Source organism: Sus scrofa, chromosome 7 (genome assembly GCF_000003025.6).
Source record: "Sus scrofa isolate TJ Tabasco breed Duroc chromosome 7, Sscrofa11.1, whole genome shotgun sequence".
In the NCBI taxonomy this organism is placed as follows: domain Eukaryota; kingdom Metazoa; phylum Chordata; class Mammalia; order Artiodactyla; family Suidae; genus Sus; species Sus scrofa.
The window spans coordinates 28631642-28659470 of record NC_010449.5 but is presented as its reverse complement, the minus strand read 5'-3'; the positions used below and the strand labels follow the sequence as shown (position 1 = coordinate 28659470).

General features: G+C 43.7%; 1 protein-coding gene across 2 annotated transcripts; it reads right to left on the bottom strand.

Annotated features, from left to right (window-relative positions):
* On the bottom strand, positions 513–27406 carry RAB23 (RAB23, member RAS oncogene family). Of its 2 annotated transcripts, none has more exons than XM_001929636.4 (7): positions 27147–27406; positions 19724–19927; positions 16407–16492; positions 10166–10322; positions 9472–9554; positions 6385–6477; positions 513–4005 (listed from the first exon to the last, which is right to left on the bottom strand). In XM_001929636.4, the coding sequence occupies exons 2-7, from the start codon at positions 19876–19878 to the stop codon at positions 3866–3868; spliced, it is 714 nt and encodes a 237-aa protein (XP_001929671.1). In that variant the 5' UTR covers positions 19879–19927; positions 27147–27406; the 3' UTR covers positions 513–3865. The 2 variants fall into 2 exon arrangements, with proteins under 2 accessions (XP_001929671.1, XP_020954219.1); XM_021098560.1 differs by lacking the exon at positions 27147–27406 and adding an exon at positions 26517–26757.

Genomic DNA, 27829 nt, shown 5'->3' with positions numbered 1-27829 from the left:
AAGGACTGTCAGCACCTGGAAATTCCTTCCACCCTGGGCAATACCTTCTAGTTCACTGTTCACTCCAGATCAGCCCAGGACTTTCTCTACAACCTTTGCAGTCTTTGTAAACTTTTCACACACCCACCCACCCACCCCCTCTGAGGGTCTGCCCCCACCCACCCTCCCAGCTGTGACACTGGGTGACTCGGGAACGTTACATGAGACGCTGAACACCTGCGCTTAGCATGGCAGCCACACAGGAAGCACATGTTCAATGCCTCTGCAGTTGACAGGACAAAGTAAATGCATTTATTATGTGGGAGAAAGCAGCAGCAAAAGTCTCAAAATAAAACAGCTTTTAAAAAAAGCAGACTCAAATTGATGGAGTTAGAAAAGAAAGTTAATTTACAAGGCAAAATTATCTAAGCCCCAGTCTCTGAAATATGGAATATATTTTGGTTCTTTTGATTTTTAAAGACGTCACATTTGGTCTCACACTGGCGATACACAGCACACATATCCACACAGAATTCTAGCGTTGAGACATTTATTTTTTGCTTACTGGAGTTCATCTTTCATGGAATTTTTATTAGGTAGCATATTTTAAATTAGGTGTAAGGGGCTTAATTTAATACCAATACATCCCAATAACAATACATCCAAGTGGTTTTCCATTCATATTGACAAAGGCATCGTTTAGTAATAACGACAGTATAGAAGGGATCAGTTTTCCTTTTGATCCCAAGTTTTTAGTTTTAAAAGCCCATTTACCAACTTAGTACAGGTATGTCGAGAGAAAAGGCAGGAGCACTAGTCCCTGGTAGGGCCTCACAGCCCCTCACCCCGTTACCTGGGTGTCAGTGACGGTATTTCATTGCCCACTGTGGGTGCATTTTCTTTTAGCAAGTAAGTTCACTTGTGTATCAGGTTTACATGTTTTAGGGTGAAAACCTAGAGTGACAAGAAAGCTCATGATGTTCACAACGAATGAAAGTCTACATCTGCCTGTCCCACTGGTGGCTGTGGCGTGTCAGTTCACGCGGTGTTCAGAGAAGCAGATCCACTCAGGACGCAGGAGCGGGTCGAGAGGGATGCGAGCGGCTGGCGGTGTTGTGCCCGGACGGGGTGCCCTTCCCTTCCCGCCCGCAGTCAGGTCCAGAGGCCAGTTCCTCGTCCCAAGGTTGGCAGGAGAGACCCATGCCCCACCACCCCCAGTTCTCCCGAGCTCCACGCCACCAGCTTCGGGGACCCCAGGCCCCCTGGACTCCAGTCCCTGGTGAGGACTGGCCCTCCTTTCAGGGGCGGTTGTGTCCCTCTGTGCTGAAGAAGGACACAAAAAGTGCCGCCAACTTTGGGCCGTTAACGGGGAAAGCGCTTAGCCCGGCTTTAGTGAGTTATGCTGCCAGACGTGGCCTGCCCTGTGCGCCCTAAATTGGACAGGCAGACGGATGGAGGAGAGGGACGCTGCAACACAGCAGTGACAGCCCAGCCGAAGGCGACAGACGCGTCCAAGAGCACAAGTGCACCCGGCCCAGAGCCTCACACAAGAGCGCGCCAGCCTCCGCGGTTCATTACAGATTAAGTTATTTAAAAGAACTAAGGGTCTCGGGGGCCAAATTTAATGTCATTTTGGAAGGTTTTAGAACTAATTAAATTGAGAAAGGGTTCAACCTATCACTTGTGGCTGATTTGCAGGCCTACTTAATTATTTTAAATGACTAATTATGGTTATGTTTAAAATATAAAAGTGCAAATTAAAAATTCAAATGTGTAACAAAGATCTCTTGAGTTCTCATAAAAACCAAAAAAACCCAAAACTACATAAAATTATATTACAAATAGCAGGGGAGCTGCAACCATCATCAGAGATTATACTTTTTATATAGAAAAATAAACTTTACCCACACACACTTAATGTGAAATAGAACTACAACATTTTACATTACGTGATTTCTCTGCTCTAAAGACTATTTGCTACAAAATATATTTTGTGCAAAAATTAAAGAGACTGTATTTCCGGAGTAGAAAGGGGAAGATGAGCCACTAGCGGGTACCCGTTGTGAGGATCAGTTCTCCACAGCACCCACCCCACCGCCAGCAATGGGAGTGGTGACCACTGGTGACGCAAAAATAAACATTTCATATTACTTTGCAATAGATAATGCCAGAATATTTCAATATTATGAAAAGCAACATTCACTCCTGACCACTTTAAGACATGCCCTAGAAAATTCTATCATGTTCCCAACATTAATCTGGACAGGGGCTGAGGGTGGTGCAGACGGAAGACTTAAAAAAAGAGAGAAAAAAACATACAAAAGGAATATAGAAAACATTACTCATTTAGTACAAATAATGAAAAATGACTGCATGACACATCTTCAAAGAAAAGCTGTTTTTACATATCTTAAAATCCTGTAAAACCCAGGCACATTGCTAGGGGTTAAAAATATGTCATTATGAATGATAATCAGTTTTAACAGAGTCCATGCAATTAATTATCTTAGTTGGAAAGCAACTGTCCCAAGTCACAAAACTTATACTCTGCCACATAATTACATGTTAAAATCTCTTCTTAAAAAGAAATTATTTTGTATTTGGTGCTGACAGAGTTCTTGAGAAAGTGCTATACAAACTGAAGGTTAGAGAAATCTTTAAATGATAAAACACCATACAAAATGTGTAAACAAAAAGATGCTTTAGAGTTGCAGGGTGTTATAAAATCCATAGTGTGGGTTAAGACAAAAGATCATCTCTTGTGTATTTAAAAAAATGGTTAGCATAATCCTCAAAGTTCAAAATTGCATTGTCAGCAGCAAAAGGTACTGGGCGAGGCCGCACCTTGCAGGACTGGGAGCCCTGTGGGTGCTGGTCTCTCCCAAAGGGCCCGCCAGCTTGGGCCGCCACGCGTGAGGATGGACGGCAGATTCTGCAGCAAGTCCCCCTGGGAGGTGTCCCAGCACTAAGACATTTCCTCTTTCATCTACCCTGTCAGAGAGGAAACCTGCTTTTAACAGAGATTATAAGCAGTATAACTTCTGGAAGAGCACTGAGAATTAAGTATGATATTTTTGGCACAAAGCACTTTTTAAATCCAAGCTCTTTTTGCAAAATATCTGTGGAATCTCTTAATTTGAAAATAAAAACTCAGAGCATATATGTGATGTGTAAATGGGTTTATGAATGAATGAGTTAGATTCTGCGTTTCCTTAAACACTGTATAGGAAGGAGTTCCCTGGTGGCTCAGTGGGTTAAGGATCTGCTGTTGTCACTGGCCCGAGAACTTCCGCAGGTAAGGCCAAAAAAAAAAAAACAATCTCCTTAAACACTGCACATGCCTTCAGGGTCCGTGAGTACTGGGTCTCTGCGTGAGTGCCTCCACCCTCTACATTCTACAGATATTGCACAAGTCCGCACTACTGCAGGCTGGAAGATGAGGGTTCACCTTCCAATATTATTATTCTAAGTATTCAGATTCAGTACTATTTTCCAGAAAAGCTAGATGACCAATTTCAAAGAAATAACGCTTGCTATTTTTCTTGACTCATGGTATTAAAATCTGTACAAATGTGTTTAGGCATTTAAGTTTTCCAGCATTTAAAATTCGGCAGAACCCCTGTTTTTGATATTTCTTACAGCATTCCTTCAAAAACAGGAGACGCTTCGTCTAATGTAAAAAAGTTAAAAGGAGTCCACAGGGCAGTAATTTTTCCACCAAAGATCTCGCTCTGTTCTGAAAAGCACTGCAGAACGATATTTAGGTCTGTCAACGCTCAGAGGGCCTTTAGGTGCAAAGTCTGCTGGGCATCATGTCACATACCCTGACAGCTGCATGTATGTCTCACCGCACAGCATGAGGGCACCTCTTCCTCCCCAAGGTGCTTTAGGGTATGCTACAGCTGCTAAAAGGGTTTCTGTTCTTCTTGGTCCTCTGTCTGTTGGGTCTGAGGTTGATGACATCCCCACCGTTAAGGGCACTAGAATTCCGACCCAAGTGACTTCCAGCCGATGTGCTGAAGACACCTGGATAAAGTGAGGAAAACCACAGAGGTTGACACCGACGCACCTCACCGTCACCTGCTGCAGACATTGCACCCAGCTTCTTAGTAAACCAGCAACATTTTCACGTGTTTTCCATTTTAAGCTTTTCATTTTTTTTTTTTTTTTTTTTTGTCTTTTTTGCTAAGTCTTGGGCTGCCCCTGCGGCATATGGAGGTTCCCAGGCTAGGGGTCGAATCGGAGCCATAGCCACCGGCCTACGCCAGAGCCGCAGCAACGCGGGATCCGAGCCATGTCTGCAACCTACACCACAGCTCACGGCAACGCCAGATCGTTAACCCACTGAGCAAGGGCAGGGACCGAACCCGCAACCTCACGGTTCCTAGTCGGATTCGTTAACCACTGCACCACGACGGGAACTCCTTAAGCTTTTCATTTAATAGTCAATAATACACAGGGTTCAGAGTTCAAAGAGTACACAGGGGGTCAAAGTGAGGTCTCTCCTCCACCCCAGTACTACCTGCCGCTACGTCACCAGTCCCTCCCCGAAGGCACATGTTTAACTTCCTACATAGCCTTGCAGAGATGTTTTATGTGTCTGCAGGCAAGAGGGCATATACAGTCTTCCCTCCCTTTGCTACCCAAATGGTGACATGGCCACAGTGCTCTGCCTCTTTTCACTAACAATCTATTTTTGAAATTTGGAATCTGTAAATATGATGATTTGAATAAGTTTACTTACTAACTTCACATTATATAACTTTCTCAAAAACAGCTGCCTTTTGGGAGTTCCCATCATGGCTCAGTGGTTAACGAATCCAACTAGGAACTATGATGTTGTAGGTTCGATCCCTGGCCTTGCTCAGTGGGTTATGGATCCGGCATTGCCATGAGCTGTGGTGTAGTTTGCAGACATGGCTTGGATCCTGCATTGCTGTGGCTCTGGCGTAGGCCGATGACTACAGTTCCGATTAGACCCCTAGCCTGGGAACCTCCGTGTGGCCCTAGAAAAGACTAAAAAAAAAAAAATTAGCTGTCTTTTTTTTTTTTTTTTTTTTTTTGGCTGCACCCTTAGCATGTGGAAATACTTGGGCCAGGGATTGAACCTAAGCCATGCAGCAACCTGAGCCATAGCAATGACAATACTGGATCCTTTACCTGCTGCACCACTAAGGAACTCCATCCAATTTATAAATTATTTACCATCCATGATTCACAAGACTCTGGGCCACACAAAGACAACTAGAAGTTTACAACCAGCAGAGTGAGGGGAGGTACAAATAGGTAAGGATGCTACAGGATACTGTTTGTTAAGTCGCCTAAAAGAGACACCAGATCCCACAGATGGTTCAAAGGCAAGAGTGACCCCAGCTGGTTCCCAAGAAAGGACAAGCTGCATGAAGGAGGGACTGGACCCCGCAATGCTCTGCACCAGGTCTCTATTCCTTTGAGGAGTTAGGGCCGTGGTCAGCCAGAGAGACAGCCAAGAACTTTTTCCATGGTTCTTTTTTTTTTTTTGCTTTTTAGGGCAGTACTTGCAGCATATGGAGGTTCCCAGGCTAGGGGTCTAATCAGAAGAGCTACACCTGCCAGCCTACACCACAGCCACAGCAACGTGGGATCTGAGCCCCATCTGCGACCTACACCACAGCTCACAGCAACGCCGGATCCCCCAACCCACTAAGTGAGGCCAGAGATCAAACCCACAGCCTCATGTTTCCTAGGTGGATTCGTCTCCACTGCGCCACGACAGGAACTCCCTCTCTGTGGTTCTTGAAGCACAGTTCTTGACAGCAGAGGTGGAGGGGAGGCCATTCTTGACAGAAGGGCCAAAATAAGCAAAAGGGAAGAAGTAAGACAGCTCCAGGCAGGATCAAGAAACACCAGGCCCTGTAGTGGGACAGCAAACGGGGTCCACCACAGAGCAGCAGGGCAGGAGGCTGCACAGGAAGGAAGGGCCAACCTGGCTCTAAATGCTGGGATGAGAGAGCCCACCTTGACCGTGGTTCATGGTGAGAATCTATCAGCAGGCTTTAACCTGCAGACAGAAGGGTGGGCCCGGACACCAGACCAGACAGCAGCTCATCACAACCACTCTGTCGGACAGAGAACCAGTGTGCGTCCCCCAGAAGCCACAGCCAACAATGAGACACAGGAGGTGCTTCCTCTCTTGGGGATGAAAAGTGCTACCTGCACTTCATGTTCAAAAAACCAGGGGTGTGTGCTCAGCAGGGTGGCAGAAGAGGGAAAAGGTGAGGAGACGGCGCCAGGTGTCAAGTCAGAGAAACAAGTGCTCAAAAAGGACAGCCCTCAACTGTATTTTAAAAACCAGGAAGTATGGTAACAATGAAGAGAAAATAAATTTACCAGGTAAACACAGGGCTAAAGCTTCCAGGCACTTACCAATTTTGTTACTACTTGAATGCATTGATTCCGGATCCTCGGCTATTTGTTGTTTAAGTTTTTGAAGATATTTTTCAGCCAAATATTTAAAAACTAGAATGAAAACAAAAACAAAAACCTTACCAGGTCAGTATAAGTTATGCCTGTAAAACCCATTACTTCATCACCTCTCTTACTATAATACCTAATCTTACAAATTTTAAAAAATTAGAATTAGAAAAAAAAATTAGAATTAGAAGCATACAATCTAGTTGAAAAAATTCAACAAAAAGTTACTTGAGCGACCTGAGCCATTGCAGTCAGATTCTTAATCCACTGCACCACAGCAGGAACTCAACTCCCCTCAATTATATTTTAAAAATTAACTTAAAATAAGGTTTCCTTTTTCGATACACAGTTCTATATGAGTTTTCACTACAGATCAGTGGTGACTACTGATCTGTTCTTGGTGTAGTTGCCTCTTTTGCAAGATGTCATGTGAATTAAATCACATGGCATGAAATCTTTGAGGACCTCTTCCTTTGCTGAGCACACTGTCTTCGAGAGCCGGTCACGCTGCTGCAGGCGTCACTGGTTTGTTCCTTTTCACTGCTGAGTAGCCTTCCATGGCATGGCCGTGTCCCACTGAGGGACACTTGATTGTTCCCAATGTTGATGGTTACAAATAGAGCTGCTGTATGAGAGGTCCTGCTATGGTGCAGTGGGTTAAGAACCCAACTGCAGCAGCTCGAGTTGCTGTGGCGGCACAGGTTCCATCCCTGGCCCGGCCCAGTGGGTTAAGGATCTGGCACTGCTGCAGCTGTGGTGCAGGTCATGGCCTTGGCTCAGATTCCATGTCTGGGCTGGGAACTTCCATATGCCATGGGTGTGGCCAAAAAAAAAAAAAAAGCTGCTATAAATATTCATTCATTCTACTTTATGGCTGAATAATATTCCATTACATATATGTATCATATCTTCTGTATCTATTCATCTGTTGATGGACATTTAAGTTGATCCCATGTCTTGGCTATTGTATATAGTGCTACTATGAACATATGGGTACATATATCTTTTTGAATTATAGTTTTCTTTGGATAGGTGCCCAGGAATGGGATTGCTAGATCATATGGTAACTCTTAGTTTTTTAAGGAACCTCCATACTGTTCTCCATTGTGCTTGTACCAAATTACATTCCCACCAACAGTGTAGGAGGGTTCCCTTTTCTCCACACCCTCTCCAACATTTATTATTTATAGACTTTTTTTTTAGAAATTAAAGTATAGTTGATTTATAATACTGTGCCAATTTCTGTTGTACAGCAAAGGGAACCAGTCATACATACATACATACAGAGAGACAGACAGACACACACACACACACACATTCCTTTTCTTTTATTATCTTCCATCATGTTCTATCCCAAGAGACTGGATAGAATTCCCTGCGCTGTACAGGAGGACCTCATTACTTATCCACTCCAAATGCTATAGTTTGCATCTACTAACCCCAAACTCCCAGTCCTTCCCATTCCTTCCCCCTCCTCCACCCCCTTGGAAACCACAAATCTGTTGTCCATGTCTGAGTCTGTTTCTGTTTTGTAGATAGGTTCATTCGTGCTATATTTTAGATTCCACATGTAAGTGATATCATATGGTCTTTCTCTTTCTGACTTACTTCACTTAGAATATCTAGGGAATTCCCCTCATGGAGCAATGGTTAACAAATCTGACTAGGAACCATGAGGTTGCGGGTTCGATCCCTGGCCTCGCTCAGTGGGTTAAGGATCTGGTGTTGCTGTGACCTATGGTGTAGGTAGCAGACACGGCTTGGATCCCACGTTGCTGTGGCCCTGGCGTAGGCCAGTGGCTACAGTTGCAATTAGACCCCTAGCCTGGGAAACTCCATATGCCATGGGTGCAGCCCTAGAAAAGACAAAAAGACAAAAAAAAAAAAAAAAAAAAAAAGAATGAGAATATCTGGTTGCATCCATGTTGCTGCAAATGGCATTCTCTTGTCCTTTTTTATGGCTGAGTAGTATTCCATTGTATATATGTACCACATCTTCTTAATCCATTCACCTGTCACTGGACATTTACATTGTTTCCATGTCTTGGCTATTGTGAATAGTGCTGCTGTGAACACAGGGGTGCATGTATCTTTTGGATTTTAGTTTTGTGCAGATAGACGCCCAAGAATGGGATTGCTAGATCATATGGTAGTCCTACATTTAGTTTTCTGAGGTAGCCCCATACTGTTTTCCATAGGGGTAGAACCAATTTACCTTCCCACCAACAGGGTAGGAGGGTTTCCTTTTCTCCACACCTGATCCAACATTTATTATTTGAAGACTTTTTAATGATGGCCATTCTGACAGGTGTGTAGTAGAACTTCACTGCAGTTTTCATTTGCATTTCTCTAAAAATTAGTGATGCCGAGCATTTTTTCACAATCCTCTTGGCCATTCCTATGTCTTCTTTGGAGAAGTGTCCATTGAGGTTTTCTGCCCATTTTTTTGACTGGGTTGTTTGTTTTTTGATATTGAGCTGTATGAGCTATGTGTATATTGTGGTTATTAATTCCTTGCAAATACATTCTCCCATTTTGTACAGTTGTTATTTTTAAAGACAAAAAACAAAACCAAACCCCACTGGAGTTGTGCTATAGAGTAACAACTATTCAAAGATTAGTAAATAATTAAGGACGCTAATTCAAAGCAGCATCAAGCCTTTAAATTTTGCTTAAGGATGACATGTGACAACAAGAAAATTCTATTCTTGGACTTCCTGTTGTGGTTCCAGCAGTGATGACTAGTACTCATGAGGATGTGGGTTTGATCCCTGACCTTGCTCAGTGGGTTAAGGATCTGGCATTGTCATGAGCTGTGGTGTAGGTTGCAGACGTGCCTCGGATCCCAAGTTGCTGTGGCTCTGGTGTAGGCTGGCAGCTGCAGCTCTGATTTGACCCCTAGCCTGGGAACTACCATATGCCACAGGTATGGCCCTAAAAAGAAAAGAAAAAAAAAAAGAGAAAATTCTGTTCTCATTACAAATGTGATTTCTAAACAACACAAACTTCCTGTGGTTCACTTTTAAGGGGGCACTTTACCTTCGTTCACATTGAGATCTTCCTTCACTGAAGTCCTGTAGAATCGCAGCTTCAACTTCTTTGCCAGAGCCTCAGCTTCCTCGCTACACATCAATTAGGGGAAAAAAAATGCATGTAAAGGTATCTTCTGAGAGTTTGTTTTTAAAAAAAAAAAACATTTTTTTTTTGGTCTTTTTGTCTTTTCTAGGGCCACACTTGTGGCATATGGAGGTTCCCAGGCTAGGGGTCTAATCGGAGCTGTTGCTGCCGGCGCAAACCAGAGCCACGGCAAAAAAAACCCTTTTGCTACATTTACTTCATAGAGCTGGGGGTGGGGCGCAGATCAGACCTTCCAGAACACTTCAAAGCTGTGCTCTCCTGGAGTTCCCGTTGTGGCTCAGCAGTAACGATCCTGAGTAGGATCCATGAGGACACAGGTTCAACACCTGGCCTTGCTCAGTGGGTTAAGGATCTGGTATTGCCGTGAGCTGTGGTGTAGGTTGCAGATGCGGCTCAGATTCATACCAGAAGCTACAGCGCCGATTCAACCCCTAGCCTGGGTTGATATGCCAAGGGTGGGGCCCTAGAAAGACAAAAAACAAACAAACAAAAAAACAAAAAAACTGCTAAATTTTATAAGTCTATGCAAAAATTAAAATAGGCTTTAACTTTATAGAATGACCCCCCACCCCACCCCCAAGAGCAGTCCCCTTACTTCTTTATGCAGGAGTCATCCAGGAGATCGATCTTGTTTTGCACCAGTACAGTTGGAACATCTCCAACCTCAGCCACCACCTTCTCTCTCCAACTGGAAATCGCTTCAAAAGACTCCCTGTCTGTAGTAGAAAATACCAGGACACAAGCCTGGGCTCCTGTGAAGTCACAAAATACAGGTGCCATTTATGTGTGTGAAACAGTCCTACACAGGGCGGGGGCAACACTTACACATTCCAATAGTTTTAGGTAAATCAGTGTTTAACTCATCTTTGCAGCACTGCTTCTTTTTTAACATGTAAACTCTATTTTCCAATTCAAAGAACCAATTTTTACCAAGAACAGTGGTTCTCAAATTTGTACAAGTGCCAAACAAAGTACCCTCAAAACCATACGGCGTTTCCAACATGACTCAGTGCAAACAAATCTAACTAGTGCCCATGAGGACTCACGTTAGACCCCTGGCCCTACTCAGTTGGCTAAGGATCCGGTGTTGCCATGACCTGTGGTGTAGATCACAGACACGGCTGACATTGCTGTGGCTGTGGCGCAGGCCGGCAGCTGTAGCTCAGATTCGACCCTTAGGCTGGGACCCTCCATGTGCCACGGGTGTGGCCCTAAAAGACAAACAAACAAACAAACAAAACTATACACCTTCCTTGGGGAACAACACAATACGGATAAACTTAATGACACTGTGAGAGCCAGACACAACAGAAATCAGACCACTGCCAAGTTGCCAGTGAGCTGTGGTGTGGCTCACAGATGCAGCTCAGATCCCAGGTAGCCAGAGCTGTGGTGTAGATCAGTGGCTGCAACTCCAACTTGACCCTTGGCCTGGAAACTTCCATGTGCCTCAGCTGTAGCCCTAAAAAGACAAAAATAAATAAATAAGTAAATATATTTAATCTCCTGTGATAAACCATCATGGAAAAGAATATGAAAAAGTGTATGTGTGTTCGTCACATCGCTGCAGAGTAGAAATTAACACAACACTGCAAATCAGCTACACTTCAATAAAAATTCTTTAAAAATGACCATAAATAAATAAATACTTTTAAAGTAGTTAAGGAATGACCCCACACTACTCTGCTTTCTTTTTGATTTGATTTTATAGTATTTTATTTTTGGCCACAACACTGACTCGTTGGCTCACTGAGCCACAGCGGCAACGCCTACTCTCTTTTTCTTCCTTGGGCCTCCAGCTGTGTGTGGCACCAGTCATTTTTAGGAAAGTTAATGTTTTAATCTCTGTCCCTGATACTGAAAGGCAGCCAGCATTTTCTGTCTGTATACTTTACAAAGACCTTCATTTCCTAGCAGTCAATGTCCTTCACTACTACCTGCCCTAAGAATTGAGCCAGGGGAAAAGTTTCTTCATTATCATAGATAACAGTAGCCACCCACCAATGAATCACTTCTAACAGTTAACAAACTGGTGCATTTATCCACACATCAGAAATACGGAGATCTGAAGACATTTTTGGTATAAATGATGTCATCAATAATAGGATCATTCCCCCCAAAAAGTCACCATATATTTAAACACACATATATATTTATATGGGGGTGGGGCACGCCGTGGTATGCTTAAGTGCCCAGGCCAGGGCCTGAACGTGCACATCAGCAACCTGAACCACAGCAGTGACGACCCTCGACCCAAACCCACTAGGCTACCAGGGAACTCCAAAAAGTTACTGTATTTTAATGCAATTCAGAATGCACTCCCCAGAGTTCCCATCGTGGCTCAGTGGAAACAATCTGACTAGCATCCATGAGGACGAAGGTGTGATCCCTGGCCTCGCTCAGTGGCTTAAGGATCCAGTGCTGCCGAGAGCTGTGGTGTAGGATGCAGATGCAGCTTGGATCTGGTGTGGCTGTGGCTGTGGCTGTGGAGTGGGCCATTGGCTACAGCTCCAATTTGACCCCTAGCCTGGGAACCTCCATATGGTGCAGGTGCAGCCAACCCCCTTCCCCCCCAAAAAACAAAGCACTCCCCAAGACACAGAATGTGCAGAGAGTAATTCTGTTCTCAAACCAATGAGGAGCCTCCAAGATGGTTGGAAGACTGGTCCTGAGAGTGACTGATGAGCTGTGTCACCTGGGGGCTGCGGAAATGTGGCCCCTCAGAGCCCCCCATGGATCTACTGAATCAAGCCTGCACTTTAACAAGCTCCCCAGGGGCTCAGGGTGCATTAAGGTTTACGCCACACTGCTCTGGAGAACAGAGCAGAGGCCAATCAAAATCACAAGGCTGTAAAAACACTACTACAGACAACACTCTGGATTTAAAATGCTGTCCCTTATTCTTTTTGGCCCTCTATACAATCTACAGCTGCAAATTATTCAGTGAACGAATTTATTACAGATTCCTGATCATATAATTTCACAACCTGAGACTTGCACAGTTTAATTCTGTTGTTCCTTAATTCTTATATTTATAATTATAATTTAGAAATAGCTTCTTGTCCAGAGCTATTTGGTTTCCAATAAGTTATATTCATTTATATTTGTGAAGGTAAGTTCTTCTTTTTTTTTTTTTTTTTTGGTTGCACCCATGGCGTGTGGAAGTTCCCAGGACAGGGATGGAACCCATGCCACAGCAGCGACCCAAGCCACAGCAGTAACAACACTGGCTCCTTAACCTACTGAGTCACAAAGGAACTCTAGAAGTCTCTGTATTAAGAAAACAAGGGCTTCCTTCCACTTACGTGCATAATCTTAAATAACAGGACTCAAGTCTAACCTCATTTCCACATACTGCTTGTCAGAAGCATTTTTTTTCCTTAGAACCAAGTCACAGTAAAAAAAAACCTTCATCTATTTTATGTCGTACATAACTTCTGTACTCAGTATGGCACCTACTGCCAAAGGTGGATTTGTGACGCCTTTGAGGAGTCACGTGTGCCCCAAAAGGCTTCCTAACGTGCTCTGTTCTAATCTAGTTACAAGAAGGTCATGTTTCAACGTATCTCGCTGACCAATTACACCAGCATCCTAAGAACATAATGATGCCTTGGAGCGATGGCCTTGCTAGGTCCTTTAAATGAATTATGACAAATTTTTTTCTTCTTCAAGTATAATTTTTATCCATCTTGAATAATACATTTCCAGGACATAAATCAGTAAGTCATAACTTTACAAGGCATGGTGTTTCTATCACTAAATCTTTATCTTTTTTATTTTTCATTTTATGGCTTCGCCTGTGGCACATGGAAATTCCCAGGCCAGGGATTGAATCTGAGCCGCAGCTGCAATCAATGCTGTGCTTTAACCCACTGTGCTGGGCTGGGGAGTGAACCTGTGCCTCCGCAGCAATCAGAGCCACTGCAGTCGGATCCCTAACCCACTGTGCCTCAGCGACACTGCACTAAAGCTTTACCTTAACCCCTTGTTCCCACCTATACATAAAAAGAATGTATACATGTATGTGTGACTGGGTCACCTTGCTGTGTAGTAGAAAGTTGACAGAACACTGTAAATCCACTCTAACGGAAAAAATAAAAATCGCTATTAAAAAGAACATGTCATCATCTGACTCTGTACTCAGAGCAGCTATGACCTGGTGCCTAGCAGCCATCCACCTCAGAGATACCTCTCTCCGCCACAGAGTTGCCCTACGGTTTAGGCAGCCAAACCCACCCTCTGCCCCGGGGGAGGCCCCAAGTGCCCCAACCCAGTTAGGGTTATCACATTCCTCTGGCTACTTACTGTAATCTGGTCAAAGATGGTCTAATCAGATAAAAGCACCAGACTTCTGACCAACTGCTGTGGGCAGTAACCCTCTGTCCCTACTGCTGGGGGGAGCAGGCTTGCAACTAAGAGGGAGGAGCCCCACACAGGGAGGGCCAGTGGGCTTACAGTCTGAACAAGCCACCCCGGAAGCTATGCTGCTCTCACGGAGTCAACGACAGCAAATAGGCGGGTCTAAAATTGCTTTTCTGCTGTCAGCAACCCAAAGCGTTCTGATGGGACCTCAAGGAGAGCATGAAAAAATATTCAGTACACCATTTCTCAAACTTACACTAACACTGCCCCTGCTGGTTCTTCATCCAAATAAGGATGTGAGGGAGAATGCTGAAGCCTAAGACCCATCTCGGTATCCCACCCTCTCCTCCGTTTCAGCATAGTTAGCTAAAAATGTTACATGTTAGGGAAGTTCCTGTCGTGGCACAGTGGTTAATGAATCCCACTAGGAACCATGAGGTTGTGGGTTCGGTCCCTGCCCTTGCTCAGTGGGTTAACGATCCGGCGTTGCTGTGAGCTGTGGTGTAGGTTGCAGACGCGGCTCGGATCCCACGTTGCTGTGGCTCTGGCGTAGGCCGGTGGCTACAGCTCCGATTCGACGCCTAGCCTGGGAACCTTCATTTGCTGCGGGAGTGACCCAAGAAATAGCAAAAAGACAAAAAAAAAAAAAAAAAAAAGTTACATGTTAGGAAAAGCTTTTAATAGATCTATTTATACACTTAAGATGGCTTTAAGTTAAAATGTTAAATACCAGGAAATCAAAGTTATTTAAAGCCTTTTAGTCCAAATGAAACAGAGTAGAGAGAAATTTAAACATCACCCACAGTAAATTAAGATGTAAATACTAATAATTATGGGCTTGCTTTTTAGTTTCTGGCAAAGAATGTTTTTTGTAAACATAAGAAAGAGAAACAGTACTATTTGTGGACACTTAACAAGTGAAACAAGAAGTATGCAACAAATTGAGTGAGCCAAGGTTAAAAAAAATTAAAAGATAATAATATTGAACTCAGTCTTGTAGCAAAAACACAGTGGAATTAAGATATTTTTTAGCTACCTGGTCTTTTTCTTTAAATTTGGGACCCAAATGATCTACTAACTATACAGTTCCAACATTTTCTCCTTTTTTTTTTGGTCTTTTTGCCATTTCTTGGGCTGCTCCCGCAGCATATTGAGGTTCCCAGGCTAGGGGTCGAATCGGAGCTGTAGCCACCGGCCTACGCCAGAGCCACAGCAACGCGGGATCTGAGCCACGTCTTCGACCTACATCACAGCTCACGGCAACGCTGGATCCTTAACCCACTGAGCAAGGGCAGGGATCGAACCCGCAACCTCATGATTCCTAGTCAGATTCGTTAACCACTGCACCACGACGGGAACTCCTTCTCCTTTTTATTATATACAAATCAAATAATTTTTGACATTGACCAGTTTTGTCTTTTTTTTCCAGTTAAATTTTATTTATTTATTTATTTTTGGCTGCAGCACGCCGTGGCTTGATGTGGGATCTCAGCTCCCAGATCAGGGATTGAATCTGGGCCACAGCAGTGAAAGCAGCAAGTCCTAACCATTAGCCCACCAGGGAGCTCCCAAATTAAACTTTGAGATAACCGTGTGTGTATACATATATATTTTTTTCTTTTCTTTTTTTCTTTTTACAGCTGCACCTGCAAAATTGGAAGTTCCCAGGCTAGGGGTTGCATCAGAGCTGTAGCTGCAGGCCTATGCCATAGCCACAGCGACAGGGGATCCTTAACCCACTAGGTGAGGCCAGGGACTGAACCTGCATCCTCACAGAGACAATGTTGGGTCCTTAACCTGCTGAGCTGCACCAGAAAATCCTGAGATAACTGCAGACTCATATGGTTTTGTCTTTTTAGAGCTACACAATGATAATACAGTCTCCAAAAATAACCATACCAGTTAGAAACCTAATACTGCCACATCAAAAGCTTAAAAAGAAATAACTCAACCTGTTGTATTCTTCACAAAAAGAACATATATTTCACACTAAAAGTTTAGAGACGAAAGCTAGGTAGGTAAAAAGAGGAATTTCCCTCACAGAGCTAAAGTGGCAGCTCTTCCCTTTCCCATGGAACTCATTTCTCCAAACGCCCACAGCCTGAAAGGCTTTACCCACACACTTTGGTGTCTCCTAACAAACCACCGTCGTGTCTGTTTTCCTGTGGCAGTTTCCACTCTGACTACAGTCACTTCCCTGGAGTAAGAGGAGGCACTTCAGTTTCTGACTTAATAGGTCTGGGAATGCCCACATGAGTCAGATAATTCAAAGGCAGAGACAAAGGGTCTCCAGTATGAAGCATTACCTACCACGTGGTAAGATCTTTAGGAGAATAACAGCCTGGGGGTTTAAAACACACTTCAGAATTAATTTAACTATTCTTGAAGAGAAATCCTTCTATGGGAAACAAAAAAAGCAAAGCTCCTTGTTCGGGCAAAAGAACATGTCCAAGCAAAGCAGACAGCACATTCACCTCGATAGTAGGCCTTCGTTATCGCGTCAAACTCCTCCTGACCTGCCGTGTCCCATAGCATCAGCCTGACATCCTCGTCGTGAACTCTGAAATGAGATGAATTTCACATGCAAAGGAGATGGCTTTATTTTTAAAATCTGGAGGTATTAAAATACACTGTTGGTTTCACTCTGAAAAGGTCTGAAAGCTTTTACCTGCCGATCCCATAACCAGCAGGGAGAGGAAAGGGTGAAACGCTCCCCTAACGCTGTAATTTTACACCACTGGGATTTACCTGTCACGTGTTTCCTTTGACAATGGTCACAGATAGGTCTGGCTCTAAGGCTGGCATCTGAGGGTTCCACACCCGAGGCCTCAATCAACCGCGGATAGAAAACATTAGGGAAAAACCTCTAGAAAGTTCCAAAGAGCAAAACTTGAATTTGCCACACACCCAGAAAATGTTTACATTGTATTCAATTTTTTGTTGCTGTTGTCTTTTAGGGCTGCACCTGCAGCATATGGAGGTTCTCAGGCTGGGGTTTAATTGGAGCTACAGACACTGGCCTAAGCCACAACCACAGCAAATCGGGATCCAAGCCACATCTGCAACCTACACCATAGTTCACAGCAATGCCGGATCCTTAACTGACTGAGTGAGGCCAAGGATTGAACCTGCAACCTCATGGATACTAGTCAGATTTATTTCTGCTGAGCCACAACGGAAACTCCGTGATCTTGAGATGGCCGAAAGCCTACGGGAGCATTGTGTGGGTTAAGTGCAAATACTACTCTATTTTATACAAGGGGTTGAGCATCCATGGATGCTGGTGTCCCCAGGATCCTGGATACTCAAGTGCACTGTCCTGGGAGAGGGGAACTCCTCTTGGGACACGACCTCTAATGGTGACGGAAGAGGAAGGAAGCAAAGGAGCTGCTGACCTGCCTGGTTGCCCTTTAACTCAAAAAAAAAAAAAAAAAAATTTTTTTTTTGGGCCATGCCCACAGCATGCAGAAGTTCCTGGACCAGGGATGATACCCGCACCATGGCAAAGACAACACCAGGTCTTTCACCAACTGAGCCACCAGGGAACGCCTAACTCAAAAATGTTCTGTCATATCCACTGTCTTACTTAGAGGCAGGAGTGCTGTGCTGCAGGCACAGGCAACAGTGAATGAGCAAATCCTGAACCACTGCTCTGAGGGGAGATACTGGGCAAGGTGCCTGTGAGCCCCTGGTTATATGTACATCAACTCATCAAGACATTACCTGGTTTTTTGTGTTCTTCTATTTAAAGACACACTGTTGATTCATTAACAGTAAGCTCATGGCTAACAGCATTATAACTCATGCCTGAATGAAGCTTTTCTAACATGTATTTCTCCACAAGGCACATCACAGCTCACTAGACAGCATTTCAGCTCTATGCGCGGGGCCATTTTAAATGGGGAAACCACCAATAAAAAGCACAAAAATGTGGCACAAAAATGAAAAGGATACTTGGTTATAAGAAATTAAACCAAAAGGCAGAGGATTGCCTTGTTCAACTTGGCTGGAACTGTGTGTACAGAGTGACTCAAATTTTTGCTGCTCTGTGCATGTTCACAAATGACCCCAGAGCAGGGGGAGCAATGGTTCTGGGTTTACAAATAAATTTTAGCTAGTAGGTGAATTTGCAAATTTGGAATCCACAAATAATGAGAAATAACTGCATACTGAAAACAACTTCCAAATTTAAACTTCAAACATCATTCACAGGGAAATTTTATATATGGAATCTTTGAATAAGAAGATCAACTGTATATTTAAAATATTAACTTGGTTCAGGTAACAAGTGCAAAAAATAAACATCATCAAGACAATGAATCTTCTTAAATTATCTAAGAAAGGAAGCAAATACGGAAGTATTTTATTTAAAAAGGGTAAGTATTTTATTAAAAAAGGGTAACAATACAGATTTGATGCTAATGTCTGGGATAGTTAAGTCAGATCTGTTCAGTGTACTTATTTCTCCATAATATATTTTAGTTTTTCTCCTACAATTTAGAATATCCTTATAAAACTTCTTGGAACTAATGACAAAAAGTATTACTTTGATGTATTTTATAATCCAATTGGATTTCCTTTTCATAGGAGTATTTTAATGCTCTCAAATCTGCTTTCTCTTATTTCTTCAAAGTAAAAACAAATTATTAATTCTCTAACTTCTGGGAGTTCCCATCGTAGCTCAGTGGAAACATACCTGACTAGTATCCATGAGGACGCAGGTTTGATCCCTGGCCTTACTCAGTGGGTTAAGGATCTGGTGTTGCCGTGAGCTGTGGTATAGGTCACAGATGCAGTTCAGATCCTGTGTTGCTGTGGCTGTGGTGCAGGCCAGCAGCTACAGCTCCAATTTGAACCCTACCCTGGGAACTTCTATATGCCATGGCTGCATCTGCACCCCCCCTCTCCAAAAAAATCTCTACCTTCTATACAGTCTTGCCCAGTTTTTTGCTGGTGGTGGTGTTGTTCACAACCATGCATGCAGAATTTCCCAGGCCAGGGATTGAAACCCAGTTTCAGCAGCAACCCACACTGCTGCAGTGACAAGGCCAGATCCATAACTCGCTGCACCACAAGAGAATACCTAGTCTTGCCAAGTTTTAAAAAGAGAAGAAACAGGAGTTTTCCTCATGGTGCAGTGGAAACGAATCCGACTAGGAACCATGAGGTTGTGGGTTTGATCCCTGGCCTCAATCAGTAGGTTAAGGATCCGGCGATGCCGTGAGCTGTGGTCTAGGTGGCAGACATGGCTCGATCCTGCATTGCTGTGGCTCTGGTGCAGGCCGGCAGCTGCAGCTCCGATTCGACCTCTAGCCTGGGAATCTCCATATGCCACGAGTGCGGCCCGAAAAAGCAAATAAATAAACACATAAAAATAAAAAATAAAAAGAGAAGAAACATTTTAAACAAAGAGATCCCGTAATATAAGAGATGAAAACTATTCTGAGCGACAGGTAACTTTCCATCCAAATTAAATAGTGGACAGAAATCTCAATAAGTCAAGCATCCGTTTGTGTTTAAGGAGGCCCAAGGTACTATTACTAAATATAAACAGACGTCAGATAGAAAAAGAGAGAAGGGAGAGGAGTAGGAAAAAAAGAAATGAGAGAGGAAGGGAAGCGATGGAGGAGGGGGGAAGAGGATGAAGACTCAGATGAATGAGTAACTGAAAACCACGGCCGCTAGACGCCCAGCCTGGGACTGTGCTGTAATCAGTTACTGTCATTCTGATGAAACGCCTGGACACAGCTCACACATCAAAACCGAGAGCATAAAATGGCCAAGTACATACTGGATTTGTCGCTCCAAAAAATCAACTCCAATGGTTTTCTTGTAGTCTTTTGTAAAAATGCCTTTGCAATACCGCTGAATCATACTTGATTTTCCAACGGCGCCGTTCCCTACCACCACCATCTTGATGGCCACTTCCATATCTTCCTCCAACATTTTTGGAGGTGAGCTTTAATGCCAGGTGACCAGATCTTCTCTCTCAAATCTGTGGTTTAAAACGAAATTATTTTTTCATGACATAAAAATTATATAAAATAAGCTACAATTTCTTTACCAAGAAATAATTATACCACTTTGCAAGAATTTGTTTCCAAGGTGAAGACCCCCTCTCCACCCGGTTCAGGTAAAGTAAATTTTTTGAAAAGAGGGACAATACCATTCACTTTTGAATCCTTATCAATAGCACAACACATGACATCCACATATCGATAAATGCCTAAATTACACAGTTTACTTTGCATGGAGACTAGACTACGGGTGTAAGAGATGAGCCCTGATTTAAAGTTGCCATTTACGGAGTTCTCTTGTGGTGCAGTGGGCTAAGGACCTGGCATCGTCACTGCAGCAGGTCACTGCTATGGTCCGGGTTCAATCCCGGGCTTGGGAACTTCTACATGCTGTGGGCGAAGTCAAAATAATAATGGTAATAGTAATAAAGTTGCCATTTACTATTTCTGTGCTCTTAGTGAAGTTATTTTTTATTTATTTTTTGGCTGTGCCCGAAGGATGTGGCCGTTCCTAGGCCAGGGGTTGAACCCATGCCACAGCAGAAAACTGTGCCACTGTGGTGCCAGATCCTTAACTGGCTGCAGAAGAGAACTCTCAAAGTTGTTGCCTAACCTCTTTAAGCTTCAGTTTCCGAAGGATTTTTTTTTTTTTTTTTTTTTGCTTTTTAGGGCTGCACCCGAGGCATATGGAGGTTCCCAGGCTAGGGGTCTAATTGGAGCTACACTACAGCCACAGCAACACCGGATCTTTAACCCACTGAGCGAGGCCAGGAGTCTTTTCTGCTGCGCCATGATGGGACCTCCTCCCGATGATTTTTACCTCACAGGATTGTTGATCCACGTTATACATACAGCACTTAGCACAGTGAAAGTTAAGCATTCAAAAGATGGTGATTTTATACTATAATAAATTCTCCATAGTTACCACCAAACAAATACAAAAATCTAAGGAAACTGTTCTTCATCCTCACAGGTAATAATTAATGTTCCAGAACAGCATCCTAAAGAAGGGTTTTGTACAATACCACACAACCACACGGGAACACTGGGCTCTTGGTTACAGTGCTTTAGTGTTTAGGTTACAGTGACTCCTCCACAAATAACCTTACACCGCACATTCTTTCTTTAGTTTCAGACTAGTTATAGTTACTCATACAATGAAGGTAACAGAATGGGTACTGTTCACATTTTGGACTGAAAAGAACAGAAACCAATTTTTTCATAATTCTTCTTAAAATGAGTAGTTGAGTTCCTGCCTCCTTAGCTATTATATTCTAACTACCTCAACCAAAACTTGTCTATACAACCACTACCCAAAACATGTCTGAAACGGTCCCTTGTGCTTACTGCACAACCATGCGGTATCATTGTGGCTATGGTTCCGGTTTGATCCCTGGCCCTGGGACGTCCACATGCCGTAGGTGCAGCCAAGCAATTAAAAAACAAACAAACAATCAAGCAAACAAAACGTCTGATGTGTGAAGAATATTCCCTCCTTTGTCCCTAATGGACTCTCAGTAATTGTCCCAATCTCGCACATTTGGAAGAATCATCAGGGAGCACTGGGTAAAGTACAGGTTCTAGGTGTCCAGACATAATTAAATGATTAAAGTAACAACAAAACAACTTAAAGTATCAGAACAAAAGAAAGAACATTAACAAGAGAAAAATACGGCTAAATACAGTAGACTCTTCTTAAATGTTCTACATTACATTTGACAGTTGAAAGAAAAGTGATGATACTGTTGGATGTGGTTTTCAATACATGTAGAGAGACTATTTCATACAATTAATTATAAATGCGAGAGGATAAAAGGATGTACGGGGAGGTAAGGTTTCTATACTGCACTTGACCTGGTAAAATGTTGACACCAATAGACAATGATAAATTACCCGTGCCACTGAACAAGTTACACAAGAAGATACTCAAAAACACTACAACAAAACAAAATAAAAATCTAAAGACACAATAAAACCATCTACGACTCTAATCGACATTTACAGAGCTATCCACACAACAATAGTACAATATACTTCAAGCACCCACTGAAGTATATTGTACTATTGAACATGTACTTGGATAAAACATATTCTAGGCCATTAAGCAAATCTCGACAAACTTAAAGAAGCTTAAGAGAAATTTTTTTAAATAACTGCATGAAAATGAAAATACCGTATGTCAAAACTTGTGGGACACAGCTAAAAGACAGTGCTGAGAGGGAAAATGTACAGCACTAAATGCTTACCTTAGAACCAAAAAAAAGTTTCAAATCAATAATCTAAGCTCCTACCTAAAGAAACTGGAAAACAAAGTGCAAAATAAACCCAAAGCAAGCAAGAGGACAGAAAGAATAAAAAGCAGAAATCAATGAAACTGATATAATAACTATTAGGAAAAGTGAATTTGTAACTTAAAAACTCAAAAAGAAATCTCTAGGCTCAGGTGATTTCACTAGAGAACGCGACCAAACTTTCCAAGAATAATACACAATCTCCTCGCGAATGAAGAAGAGGAGGAAACATTCCCTAACTTATTTCATAAAGCCAGCATTAGCTTAGTACCAGCACCACAGAGACAGCACAAAAAAGAAAACCAGACAAATATCCCCTTATGAACACACATGCAAAAACCCTCAACAAAATTTTAGTAAATCAAATACAATAATAAATAAAAAGAACCAGGACCAAATGGGCTTTATTTGGGAATGCAAGGCTGGTTCAACATGCAAAAATCAATCAATGTAATCCACCATATTAACAGACTAAGAAAAAACACATCACCATTATCAATTGATGCCGAGGAAATATTTAACAAAATTCAACATCCATCTGTGAGAAAAACTCTCATTACCTAGAAACAGGACTTCCTCAGTCTAATAAAAAGCATCTATTAAAAACAAAAAAACCGGACTTCCCGTGGTGGCGCAGTGGTTAACGAATCCGACTAGGAACCGTGAGGTTGCGGGTTCGGTCCCTGCCCTTGCTCAGTGGGTTAATGATCCGGCGTTGCCGTGAGCTGTGGTGTAGGTTGCAGACGCGGCTCAGATCCTGCGTTGCTGTGGCTCTGGCGTAGGCCGTTGGCTACAGCTCCGATTCAACCCCTAGCCTGGGAACCTCCATATGCCGCGGCAGCGGCCCAAGAAATAGCAACAACAAAAGACAAAAAAAAAAAAAAAAAAAAAAAAACAACCAAAATACCCTATAGTTAACATCACACTTAACTCTGAAAGACTGATTGTATTCTCTCTAGATTGAGCACAAGGTAAATATGTCTGCTCTCACTACTCCTATTTATCATTAGGCCTGGACAAAGCAATTGACAACAAAAATACATAAAATGCTTACAGATTAGGGAAAAAATTGTCTCTATTCACAGATGACACGATTGCCGATGTAGAAAACTCCAAGGAAACAACCTTGGAACTAATAACTGAGATTAGCAGGGACAGAGGAGACAAGAGCAGCATACAACATTCAACTGTCTATTTCTTTTTTAATGTTTTATTTATTTTTATTCATTTTTGACCACACCCACAGCATGCAAAAGTTCCTGGGCCAGGGATGGGACCCAAATCACTGCAGTGACAATGCCAGATCCTTAACCCACTACACGTCAAGGGAACTCCCACAACTGTATTTCTAATATCCTAATAACATACAATTTGAAACCAAAAAAAATTTTAACTGACATTTACAATAGCTCCAAAAAAATGAAATACCTTGGTATAAATCTAACAAAACATGTACAGGATCTGCATACTAAAGACTACAAAACACTAATGAAACAGACTTATATAAGGGAAAAGATATATAATGTTCACAGACTGGCAGATTCAACAAAGTAAAAATAGCAATTTTCTCCAAATTGATCTATAGCTTAATAAAATTCCAAAGTACTACCAGGATAGTCTGGAGTTAGAGACAAGCTGATTAAACTTTTATTCAGAAAGGCAAATGGACTAGCAGAGCTAAAGCAACTGTGAAAAAGAATAAAGTTGGAGGAAATAATACTACCAGTTTTAAGATATCCTAATGCTATGTTCATCAAGAAAGTGTGATTCTGGCAAAGAGAAAGATACATAAATGGAACACAACGGAGGGCCCCAAAAAAGACCCACACAAATATGGCTGACTGATTTTCAACAAAGGTGCAAAAACTATGAAATGGAGAAAAGGAAGTCTTTTCAACAAATGGTGATGGAACATTCATATGCAAGAGAGTAAATCTTCATCTAACCTTCACACCTTATACACATAATTCAAAATAGGTCACAGATCTAAATGTAAATCTACAGTTTTTAGAAGATGAAACTCTTCTTGATCTGGGGTTAGGCAAGTTCTTAGACATGCTACCAAAAGATGTACAGAAGGAAAAATGGATAAATTCGATTTCATCAAAATTAAAAACATTTGTTCTGTGAAAAACAGTCAAAACAATTAAAAGAGGGGAGTTCCCATCGTGGTGCAGTGGAAACAAATCCGACTAGGAACTACAAGGTTGCAGGTTTGATCCCTGGCCTCAATCAGTGGGTTAAGGATCCAGCGTTGAGGTGAGCTGTGGTGTAGGTTGCAGAGGGGGCTGGGATCTGGCGTTGCTGTGGCTCTGGCATAGGCCGGCAGCAACAGCTCCTATTAGACCCCTAGCCTGGGAACCTCCATATGCCGTAGGTGCGGCCCTAAAAAAGGACAAAAAGATACACACACACACAAATTAAAAGACAGGAGTTTCCACTGTGGTGAAGTGGGTTAAGAATATGACTGAAGTGGCTCAGGTCATTGAAGAGGTACAGGTGCGATTCCCAGCCCAGTGCAGTGGGTTAAGGATCTGGTGTTGCCACAGCTGTGGTGCAGGTCACGCTGCAGCTCAGATTCAGTCACTGGCCTGGGAACATCCATTTGCCAGAGGTGCAACCATTAAAAAAGAAAGAAAGAAAAGCTTTTCTTTGCAAAACATATCTAACGACTTGTATTCAGAACAAATAAAGAACCTTCAAAACTCAAATTAAGAAAGTAACTACCAGAGTTCTGGTCATGGCCCAGTGGTAATGAACCCGACTAATATCCATGAGTATGCAGGTTCCATCCCTGGCCTTGATCAGTGGATTAAGGATCCAGCATTGCCGTGAGCTATGGTGTAAGACGATAGCTGTAGCTCTGATTTGAACTGGGAACTTCCACATGCTGCGGGTACGGCCCTAAAAAAAAAAAAAAAAAAAAAAGTTAACTACCTAGGAGTTCCCATCAGGGCACAGTGGAAATGAATCCAACTAGGAACCATGAGGTTTCAGGTTCGATCCCTGGCCTTGCTCAGTGGCTTAAGGATCCCACTTTGCTGTGAGCTGTGGTGTAGGTCACAGACGTGGCTCAGATCCCGTGTTGCTGTGGCATAGGCTGGCAGCTGTAGCTCCGATTGGACCCCCAGCCTGAGAACTTCCATATGCCGTGGGTGCAGCCCTAAAAAAGAAAAAAAAAAAAGAAAAAAAAAAGTTAACTACCCAAATTAAAAATAGGCAAACCTCAAAGAAATACCAAAAAAAAAAAAAAGGAAAAAGAAAAAAGGACACACACACACCAAAGAGGCACAACTCTTGCCCAGATATTCACCCAAGATTATGTGTGCTAAATAAGCACATGAAAAGATATTCAACATCTTTAGCCATTAAGACCACTACCTGCCTATTAGAATGGTTAGATTAAACAACAGGACAATACCAAGTGCTAGAGAGGATAAGGAGCAACTGGAACTCTCACATGTTGCTGGTGAGAATGCGAAATGATACCACAGCTCTGGAAATCAGTGTGACAGTTTCATATAACTGCACTCTCAATCTTAGCAATATCCTAGAGAAATGAAAACCTAGGTTCATATAAAAACCTGTACACAAATGCTTATAGCAACATGGTCCTAATCCCCCAAAACTGGAGACAATCCAAATGTCCTTCAGTGTGGTGGACGTATAAACAAATTGCAGCACATCCACCTAAGGGAACACCACTTAGCAACAAAAAAAGAACAGACTGTTGATTACATCCAATGACTTGGAGGAATCTCAAAGGCATTACGCTGAGAGAAAGGTTGTATGTTGTGTAATTTCATTTATATTACATTCCAGAAAAGATCAGTAATTACCAGGGGGTGGGGTAAGGGGAAGGATACAGAAGGATAGCATGGTGTTTTAGAGATGATAGAACTGTTCTATATTGACTGTTATGGTGGTTACATGAACCTAAAATTCACTGAACTGCACCCCCCCACAGTCAATTTTACTATATGATAATTTTGTAATTAATACAATTTAAAGAAAAATAAATGCAATCAGATTTTAACATTATACCAGGAAAATTAAGTTCTTAGAAACTAAAAACTCTTTACGTAAATGTTCTTTTCCGAAATTTAATTTTAAAGAGTTTTGCCACCCGACAGCAGTCCAGTACATTAGAAAAGTAAAGGATGAGTTAGCTCACTGATCAAAAGGGTGGTTTTTCCATCACAGCTCGTACTTCGATACAGGAATGATTATATTGATAAATAAAAACCGAAAAACTTCTCAGTTTCAAAGAAGTTACCTAGAAGATGTCAGGAGTTATATAAAACCTGTAGTAGTAAAAAGCCCTCTTCAGTTAGTCATGTCACTCGCCTAGACCGTGACCATGAAGTTATCACTCCCACATCCTCAGGTCCCGTGCCTGGGAGCTGCTGGGGGCTCTGGGATCCCGGTAAAGTGACTCTACCGCAGCCAGTGTCAAGGAGACCGTGCTGTCGGGCTCTTTGAGATTCCAGCAGAATCTGAGCAAAACCCCAGGCAGGGTGGGGCCGGGCAGGGAGGGACGCCCGCCGCCCAAGAGGGGTCTGGGAGCCAGGGTGGGGCATAAGCCTTTTCCCCGCCAACCCGACCCAGCACCTAACGCCCCTTCCCCAACGCCCCTCCGCCCCTTCCCGCCCAGGGACGGGGCGCGGGGAAGGGGCACCGGGTCGGCTGCCGCCTACTGCCCACCGCCGGGCCCCGGGCCCCGGGCCCCACGCTCCAGGCGGGCGCCGGGCAGCCGGGCCGGGGGATGGGCGCCCGGCCTGGAGGACCCCTCCCGAGCCCCGGGCGGGCGCATCCCGGGCCGCGGGGACAGGCGGGTCCTCCGCAGCGAACCCCGAGCGAGGGCGATGAGTGCGGCCCGCCGCCCCGGGTGCGAGCCGCTACTCACCGTCCCCGCCGCCCGCGCCAGGCGCGACAGCTCCTCCTGGTCGCGGCGCAACCGCTGCCGCCGCCGCCCGGCTCCCCAGCGGGCCCCCGGCGGGCTCGCGCCCTCTTTCACTCTTTTGAGAAGGACTGTGATTTTCTCAACCAACTTTATTGCAGCGCGGCTCCGAAAGAGCGGCTCGGCAGCAGCCCCGCCGGGAGGGTCGCGCGCGGGAGACCGCGCTCCCCGCACCCGCGGCCGCGCGCCGCTCGGAGCATGCGCGGGACTCTCTGTGCGCAAGCGCCGCGCCGGCAGGCCCGCCCCGCCCCGGCTCTGCGGGGACCGAGGGGGCGCCGAGTGCCTGGGGAGGCACCTGGGACCTTGCGGCCGCCCGGCGGGCGCGGGGGCTAGCGGCCGAGGAGGGCCTTGTAAGTTCGGGCTTCAGAATGCGTAGAGGATGCGCCCGCCTTGGACGTACACCTTATGTCCGGACATCCAAGTGGCAGAATGAGCAAAACTGTGGTGCAGAGTCGAAAATGCACGCTGTCCGCACGCTGGGGCCGGACGAAGTGGAAGTCTGAGCTGGTTAATAATTCAGAGACCCAAACCAAAACCTGGAAGTTCGCCCCCAAAGCAACCCAAACTTCGCTTCAGTTGCTTTAATATTATAGACTAGAAGGGAGGGGGCGGGATACCAGGTGTTGCTG